This window comes from Gymnogyps californianus, chromosome 10 (genome assembly GCF_018139145.2).
Source record: "Gymnogyps californianus isolate 813 chromosome 10, ASM1813914v2, whole genome shotgun sequence".
In the NCBI taxonomy this organism is placed as follows: Eukaryota; Metazoa; Chordata; class Aves; order Accipitriformes; family Cathartidae; genus Gymnogyps; species Gymnogyps californianus.
In genome coordinates, this window is record NC_059480.1 from 11,218,408 (window position 1) to 11,227,975 (window position 9,568).

Consider the following 9,568-nt stretch of genomic DNA (forward strand, 5'->3'; position numbering starts at 1 on the left):
AAAATTCTTTCAACGTAATCTCTTTTCTTCTATAGTGATAACTGTAAATTGCAGAATCAACTAGGTACTAAAATTTTGCTTTGAAAATTGTGAAACTTTTCGTGTGTGTAGAGTTGGCACTGTGTTCAGAAAGCCATACAGGGAAAGCTGACTGTCCTATATGCACAGTACGCAAGGAGTAGGCAATGGGAGAAGATGACTTGGCAGACCTTGTTTGAAAGTATATCCTAATATTCCTCCCATGTAAGAAAGGGTTCAGTCAGGGTCTTGTAGTTTAGGATGGCATTAGGAACTGCGGGGCAGTTCCGTATCCTGGAAGCCTCATGGAGTACTTTTGCCCACCCTCTGCCTACAAGCAGAACTACACCATCACACTACAGTAACACAAGCTGTTTTCTTAGGAGAGAGCTTTGTCTTGTATGTCTTTTCTTTGACAAAGAGGGGATTAAAAGAAAATTATCACCTTGCATGACTTTGCCAGGGAAAATTGTGGGCATTCAGCACATGTGAGTTTTGGGTCTGTGACTTGCTGAAACCCCTTATCTCAGAATCTCCTTTTGGGATTGTAATGAAAAGTCATTTCAGTACTTCTGCCTCTTCTCTCACATCTGCAGAATGGTAAGAGCAATGCTTATTTTCCCTACAAGGTGACTGACCAGGGCTAGATAAAACCTGATCTGTGTTTTCAAGAGGAAAAGTGTACATCAAGCAGCTATACTGGGTATTTTTAAATCAAATCTGAGTATAGTCTTGCTTTAACAAGCTATCTTCTCTTGGTAGCTCCATCCTATCAGAGATAGATATAATTTCCTATAAGATTCAAAGAAACACGAAGAATAAAGTCAAAGCTGAACATATCAAAAAGCAAGTCATAATTCATTTTTATATTATTATTTGGAGTAATCATTTCCTTTGAGAAAATAAGCCTTTTTTTAGGATATGAAATACTAATAGTAAAACCAAGTGACTGTAGTCAATGTTTTTTGCATTCAAAGCAATCCTTTCCTATATCAAACAACAACGATACCACTGATTACCTGCCTGATGACCCCATTCTGGTTAAGAATGTATTCAGGATACTGTTGAAGTGACAGCATTTCAGCTGCAATTGAACAATGTTCGTACTTCCTAATACTGTGACCCTTTTGCCTGGGACAATACATGCAGAATGCTCAAAGAACAGGAAACTGCTGTCTGTCTAGTTTTAGGAGTCTAGGAAATTAGTACCACTAAACATTACTCCTTAATATCCCCTTCCCTGTTTCACCCAGCATCATTCAAAATAGGCACAACAGTCTGTTTAGTTTATCACCTTATACCCTGTATGGTTGCTTACTAGCACACTCTGATTAGGTCGTGTATTTTGCTCACTCTGTCTTGTGGAAACTGATAGTCCAGTGGACAGCTTGACAGTGAATTGAGCCCTATAACCTTTGACCATATTCCTAACTTTTAACTGCTGCAATTACACTGTTGTATCACTCCTGCTGTTCTCAAGCATGCTGCTTCACCCCCAGGCAAGACACAAAGCCTCCAGTCACCGCCACCATGGGATGGAGATTCAGTTTCTTGACAGCAGGCATCTGGGTTCATCAGCTAGAGCTGAAATGTCGATGTCCTTGAGGGAATCCCAGCAGACTCCATGAGAGCCCTCAGCTGGTCTTTAGGTTGTGTGCAGCACAAGCAGTGCTGGAAACCTTTTGCCTGAGATAAAACTGCTCTTTTCTAAAGCCCTTGTTGGCTCACTGGGGCCAGGGAGTAGCAATCAAATGGGATTCCGAGTAAGGATCTGCTCTCCTGAGCCCTTCATCAAATAAAAAACTATTATGATCATAGCAATGTACTTCCATCCAGTTTCATGTAGATAGTGTGTAAAGCAACATAACAACTTCTATTTCTTCATGTAGGCTCTTAACCAAAAGCTGTTCTTAATTGTGTTATAACCCACAATACTGAGATTTAAATTTAATTTCGAATGTAAAAGAATTCTGTTTGAGTTCTTTAGCAGCTTCTCCTCATCTAATATGGAAAGAGTTTTCTCTTTAATTGTATCTCTATGCCTTCAAGAATATTGAGCAGCCTTTTAAACATCTGCTCTTTCCAACCTGCCACTTAAAAAGTTACGGTTTGGAATAATTTCCTCTTTGGCTTATTTTTCTCTCTTATCAGTTGCAGTTTATGAACATAAAATATATGGAGGGCCACAAAGTCTGAAAGCCAAATGTGGGGAAACTGCTGCAGTAATCTTTATTACTGTGCTCTGTATAGAAATCTGTATGCATTTTTGCTTTGTATGTTTGCTTTTAACAGAAAGCTGGAAATTACAGGAACTATAGATAGGTTGCTATAATTTCAGTGTCAGTTAGTCATTAACTTTTTTTAATTTAACGTGTACTGTGGTTGGCCCCACACCCTGCCCAAATAACTCTCAACAGACTTTTCCCCAGAGGAGATTACAGTGAGTACTTACTGAGGCACAGTTGCTTTCTGACTTGTCTTCCAGAAAGCCAATTTGGCATGGTGTCCTCTGATTCTGCAGCCAGTAGTCTGTTGATTCTAGCAGACTGTTACTGCAGAGAATCTGTTAAAATAGTTAAATATAGTTAAAATAATTGAAAAAATTTACTCAGTCCTACTGTGCTTTGAGGGCCTGAACTCTATTGTTGTAACTCAAAGGAAATCTTGCCTACAAAATTTTGGGGGGGCAAGACTGGGACCCCTGTTCCTTTTGGACCTGTCCAGTTAATGTACCTTAAATCAAGTGATTTATATATCCCCTAAAATATTAGCCTATTTTCTTTCAGAACTGAAAGTCCTTGGACATACTTGAAGGAGATGCCTAAATCCAATATTTTTATTGGAAAATATTGCTAGGAGTTTTGTTCTGTGTTAAAGTGATAAACACAGATGTTGGGAAAACTAATTATTTAATTATACCAGAGTGCACAAACTTGCAGCCTTTATGATTTACTGTATTTCTCTCCACAATAGATCAGTACTATTCATTCTGCCGGCAGCCTCATTTCTGGGACTGCCTAGGCTACAAACTTTTTCTTCTTAAACACATTTTTCTGCTTTCTGAGAAGCTAAAGTACTTAAGACTTGCTGTAATGAGTACTGAGATCAGTCAGTACCCTGAGACCAAAACTTTGCATTTAATCTCTCTGTGTTGACTCAGTCCTACAGCTTATGCCACAAGCTTTGCTCAAACAAAAACAAAATGAGGCTACAGATATCTGTAGACTAGAGAGAGGCACAGCCATTTTTGCAACTCTGATGCTTAGATTGAACTGAATTCATTACTTGCTGCCTCTTTACTAATATTCTTCCATGAAAAAGAGGGACCGTTACTATTTTTAAAACAACTAGGTAACAGCAGGAAAAGAATAGCTGCAGCAATGATGCTACTTATAGAACATTTTATATGGTTTATCGTCTTCCCCAGGCAGCAATGTTAAGAAGTATGTTTGTGAAATGGATGTATATTTTATTTGTACTTCCCACAATTCTTGCGTTACATGGAAATAGGCTGTACTCTAGCTCTTTAGCCTATTATTTCAATAACGATATTTTAAAATATAAGTTTGTTGCTCTACCTGGGAAAAAATTTATCCACAGTACTTTCCTTCACCTTACTGCATGTTATGCATTGACACACCTTTGTCCTATTCCAGGAACACTTGATCCTTAAGCCTAGATCCCTTCCTTAGGAAGAGAAGTGAGAAAAACTTGTGACGCCTCTTCATTTCTCAGGGAAGATGAATGACTGTGGAAAGCTGATCTGGCCAATTGACACAATTTTCTAATACTCAGGGGCAATCCAGGAGTAAGCTTATTACCACCCACAGACTAACACCCACTCTAATTTTTATCTTTCTGGCAGAAAGCCAGTTAGATAGTTAATACTGCACTCCTTGTATTATTCTATATTGATTTCTGAATAAAAGTCAGCAGAAGATGGATGAGAAGGTAATGGGGAACACCACAGTCCATAAGTTTGGCCTGCTTCAGTGCCCTTCGGTGCCCTCCACAAAGGCTTTGCACCTTTGTGGTTGTTGTTTCTCAGTACTCCAGCCCTGCTATAGGATTTCTTCCGAAGAGCTTCTGAATACAAATTTAGGGTTCACAAAATAGTCAGAAAAAGCACTGTGCCCAAAAACTTTGTTCTGAGAATGACAAAGGCTCATGAATGCTTCACATCAACACCAGTCTCTTCTTGGGGGCTGTTAGCTAATCTTATTTACCAGTTGAATGACTCTGCACTCAATAAATTTTATAACCTCCTGTCTCAGTGCAAAAAGATTCCTGCCACCATAACTAACTTTGAGACTAGATGGGGAAAATAATGTATTTCATATCCCAAAGAAACAAATTCCCGTTAGTGTTATAAACTGTTCTTTTTTTTTTTTCAAGAAATGTTTTCAAATGTGGAAATACTGAACCATTATAAACTGGTTGGTAAAATCTAGAATCAAGCATTTTTTTCTTCTTTTCCAAAAATTACTATCCTCTGAGGTTTTTATGAAGACGTAAACAATTGAACATATACATACATGCACACACACATATATCTACATATATATATACGATTTCAGATTTGATCTGATTCTAGATCTTCTCATCCTCGAGGGCTGAAATTCTATTTACCTGTTAAGACATAATTTTGCATACATAGGAAACAGTTCTCTAGCTCAAATAGCTTTTCCTGTAACAAGCAGTCTTGTTTCATCTCCTTAAAAATCACAGTGAATTTGTCTTCAGCCTTAATCACTTTAGATCTTTCTTTCCCAAATCTCAGACAGTTCCTGAGCAACCGGAATAGGCAGAAATTAACATGCAGAAACAAGCTTCAGAAATCCTTGGTACTACTCTTTGTCTCATAAGGACTTGGTATGCACACCCAACATTTCAGAACAGCTAGATCATAGCATATATATATTGTAGATCGTAAACCCATGAAATGAGCTGGGCAGTCCAAACTTCACCTAGTTTTCCTCCTGTGGGATGTTAAATGACCGTTGGTAGCTCTGTCTTTCTTTCAGAGGATGTTTTTATCAGGAAGGAAATACTGTAAGCACCAACAGAAGAAATAACTCTCCTGAACAAATGTTTTGGTTAGGTCAGGTCATAGTTGCCAAGCTTGGGTCACTCCAGGATGGTTTATAAGTTGCAAGGCTTTATAGTACATTTAATTTTTGTATGCAGCTTTTCATAATAGACTTTGAAGTCAAGGGTAGAAATTATTACATGGAAGTTTTGGACAGCATGTGATTTTTAAGTAACCTCAAGTTGATGAACAACATTAGTAGGATGATGTTTTCCCTGGGCCAGCTTCTGCTGTCATGTGTGCACAAGTAGTTCTGCACACGCACTTGAGAATGCAGCCAGAAATATGAAGAAAGGTGCAATAGGCGTAACATTTTTACTGCTGGAGTTTGGAGAAAATAATTTGCAGCAATTTGGATTTGAAGAAGACAGGTGAGAAAAACAAAACCAGATATACTTGAGCTCATGCAGCAGAAGCTGGCAGAGGCCAGTAATCTAAGGAATACAGGTTGGCCCAAAGTCATCTGGAAAGCCTCTGGAAATTACTCAGAAAAGACAGTGCTGTGGGAAAGGGAGGCATGCAGGAACATGTGGGAGAGGCCTCCTTGCATATGGTCTGGTTTTACACATATCTGAATGGTGTTCAGGAGATGGAAGGTGACATTTGAGTAAGTGGTGGCAGGAATGAGGGGTAAACTTTGGATGAGTTTTAAACTCTACCTTATGAAATGCAAGTTTCTGCATTAGGACCTTTACAGACATATTATTGCTCAGGAGCTTCCCATTAGTACTTCTTTGGAGGAAGGATAATTTGGGCCACCCCGCAATGCTGATCACAGTAGGGTTACACACATCTGCTATGCAAAAATGCATGCATAGAAGCCACGTGACTTTTGGGCATATTTCTTTGGTAACAGACAGCAATATTATCACGGTCAAAGACAAACATACAGTAAGAGTGAACGTAATACTTCTTACAGCATCTCGCTATTGTAAGGCAATTCTCCCTGTTAACCAGGTGCATGTGTTTATATAAAGTGGGAGTTTGCATATGTATTAAAACTTGCTGGGATATTCATGCTTTTAAAGGAATATACTGAAGTCCTTATAGTAAAATAATGTATGGCTGCGATGATCAAAAGTGTATAAGCTTGAAGGAGCTGGCCTAAATTGACAGGGCTAATGAATTAATCAAACGCAATGTGAGAACTGGTATTCCTGAGAAACGTAACTCTACCGGTACATTCTGATTGCCATTTTTGCATTTAAGCATATTTTCAAAATATACTGAGCTGGTCTGTGCCAAAGGATAAGAAACCTAAACCTGTACTACTTCAGCTGTCAGTCAGCATCCTATTATATAGCCTGCACTTTTAAGGCAAACAGTATCACTTGCCAAAATTTCCTCCTGCTATCTTGTACTTCCCTTCATTCTTATCTAATTGAGGTAAGTTCTGGGCCAATCCCACTGACACATATTGTTAGCAATTTTGCTGAAGTCAGCAAGGTTGCTTCTGATTTGCAACGGTACAGAATTGTTGCAGATTGAAAGTAGAACTTGATTCATTGACCATACTTATGTGTAACAGCTGCACACACTATACTGCTGTATATCTGGTTCAGAGCAGGATCATCACACTCAGAAAATAATTCAGGATGAATTTGCATCATGCACTAAGTGTGAAATCAGCAGTAATTCATGGTTCTAAAAAAAAAGTTTTCCACTCTCATCTAGAGACTCAGCCGTCAGCATTACTCAGTGTGTCGTGAATCCATGAACTAAATCAGCCTCTAGCAGAGTGTGGATTAGGAAAGTCATTCTTTCCCAGAGGAAAATATTGCATATGAGTTTAGTGTAACAGCTTCCTGCTCCCTGATTTAGATCATAAGACATTAAAATACAGTAAATATCTATAACTGAGACAACATTAAAAAGGCTCTTCTCTACAAATGAAACATCTGCGTCTTCATGGCTGATCATCTTAATTGCTTTGGTTAATTACTGCTCATCAAAAAAGATATGAAAGTGGGACATACAGAATAAGATGAGATACCAAGGCGCACATCTTCTGCATTTGTTCAGATTGGTCTGTGTAGTAACAGGGCACATCTCATATGGTTCCTGACAGGAGCCGTTCATGCCAAATACAATTCCTCACACCTGCAAGTCAACTGTTTAAACTGTTCCCTTGCAGCAGGAACCCATAGTGTTTCACTCCACCACCAATTACACACCTGACTTAAAAATCACTGTAACTAACAGAGGCTAAAAGAGAAGGTAACAGCTTATTTTTGGTATTTATCCTTTTCCACACAAAAAAAGAATGGTAACACATTCTGTGACAATGCTGTAAAGAAGCCCAAAATATCCTGCTGTTTGTCAGAAGTGTTGGCAGAAGTGAATCACTTCTTTTAGTGTGCGACAATCATAAAATCAACTTGTGTTACAATGAAAAGTTCAAATGTAAGGGATCAGACAGGTGAAGCAGCTCTAAATCATGTGGTAAAGGCTAGCCTTTAAAACAGAGTGGTGCTTCTGAAGGTGACCAAGCTGGGAGCATTTGTAAATACGGTGGTGGCACTTCTCAGTGCTGTGCAACTGTCCTTCAGTCTTACATAAAATAGACAACTCTGAGATTAAATGAAAATTTAAGATGTTCTCCCACACAATGGATTTTTTTGCCTGTTTCTGCCTATGTGAAGATTCCAATTACAGTCAGCAGCATTTTTTTTTTTAAAAACTAGGTATTCTTTTGCAAATAAACAAACCCTTTGATCAAATGAAATATTGACACTTTGTCTTTTAGCCATGTTGGGGTGAGCTGGAGAAGCCCAGTCCCAGCATACACATCAGTCTATTGAGTTCTTTTTTATATCAATGATTTTACATTTAACAAAAGTTCTGTAGACAGACAATACTCACCCCCCACACCCACAGTGTGGTTTTCAGGATGAGGAAAATAAATCTTTATCTTCTACATGTTTTATCTTTCTCTCTCTCTGCTTACATATATAAATATATATTGTTGTTGTTTTGAAAAAAAAAACAAAAAACAAAAGGAAAGAATTATTATTACTAGTGGAAGGAAAAGGAAAAAAAGTAAGAATTATGGGAAAATTGAATGAACTGTGAAGTTTTATAACATTTCTGGCTTAGAACAAATGCTTTCTTATCAGCTCTAGAATTATGCCTGTGGGAGACAGTAGAGCTCTGAGGGTTATTGCAAAGTGAGAGGTGAAAGATGGCCTGCCCTCCTCAATAGGTCTTTGGTAGTGCTCCCTTCCTTCGGACTGTACTGCCATAATCTGGCCCTGGGGAGGAGGAATAAAAGGAAGCATCCATGGTCTTCACCTGTGTATTCTCAGTTGTACTGAAGTTACCTACATGGCAATTTCTGACTCCTCCTAATGACATACACAGGCACCGATTTTTTTTTCCCCCCACATCCTCTAAATTAAATAACTACATATAAACCCATTTTGAGGCAACAAAAACAGCAACAGTCAAATCCATACTACCTCATGGGTTGCTAAAACCCTTCCAGTCAGATACTAGGGAAGGCAGAAAAGCTGTTTCATGAAGGACCCTCCATTGTATTGACCTGAGAGAAGCAAAGCTCTGGACCCTCAGGCTGGGTCCCAGAAATTTGCCACCTATTGAAGAGCAGTCCTGAAGGCATTCACGCTGTGCACTGCTTTTATTTCATATTGTCAGATAATGAGGAAAACTAGAAATGTTCAGGGGGAGTTTATCTCCCATATATGTATAATATATTTTGGGACCAGACAAGTGTAGACCAGGCAGACAAAATTGCAAGATACCATAACAGCACCCAGAATTTATTTTTCTGTATCAGTCCTTTTCTTTTTAGGTATCAGTTGAATTTTGTATTCCCCAATAAAGACAAAAGCTAAAAAGCAAAGCTATAACCTGGGATATATCTGCCTTTGAATATAACATAAACTTAGAAGTTACCTTCTTACATGCTGTGACAGAGCTTCCCAAACTGCTTGCCGAACTGTCCGTGCTGCTGCCTTGGTGCTCTGGGACTTCATGCATCAGTGGAGATTCAAAGCTGCTGAAGAACAAAAAAGAAACAAACCCCCAAAAACCTTTCCAGTGACTCAGCTACATAGATAACTCAAATGATACCAAAATATAGTTCAGTAAAGGGATGTAACTTAGATTACAAGAAGCTGTCTATACTCTCCTTGCTGACGTTACTAGTCTATTTATTACCTTAATTTTCCCTTTTTGGAAGACTCTCATGCGCTACATATTTTGGATAGAAAATAGCAGACCAATGTCTTTTGAAGACTAGAGGATAGCATATAGCTGCCTATAATCATATCTGCCTGTCTTGAATGACACTGTAAAAAGTGGTACTAGCTTGTTTTCATAAGCAGGCAGCTTGGAACAGCAAATGAAATACTTGCTTGGTAGACAAAAGAAATGTTTGCTGCATTTTTACCCTGCCTGGATAGAAGTAAAGGGGTAGTGACTGAAATGTAGAAAACACAA

General features: G+C 38.6%; 1 protein-coding gene across 1 annotated transcript in view; it reads right to left on the bottom strand.

The window, feature by feature from the left end:
* SPHKAP (SPHK1 interactor, AKAP domain containing) overlaps positions 1 to 9,106 on the bottom strand; it is a 54,013-nt gene extending 44,907 nt beyond the window's left edge. The window contains exons 1-2 of the mRNA XM_050902774.1: positions 9,023 to 9,106; positions 2,471 to 2,581 (exon numbers count right to left, since the gene is read on the bottom strand). Of these exons, the coding sequence (XP_050758731.1) occupies positions 2,471 to 2,581; positions 9,023 to 9,106 (195 nt within the window). The remainder of the gene's footprint in view (positions 1 to 2,470; positions 2,582 to 9,022) is intronic.
* Between the last annotated feature and the right edge of the window lie 462 nt (positions 9,107 to 9,568).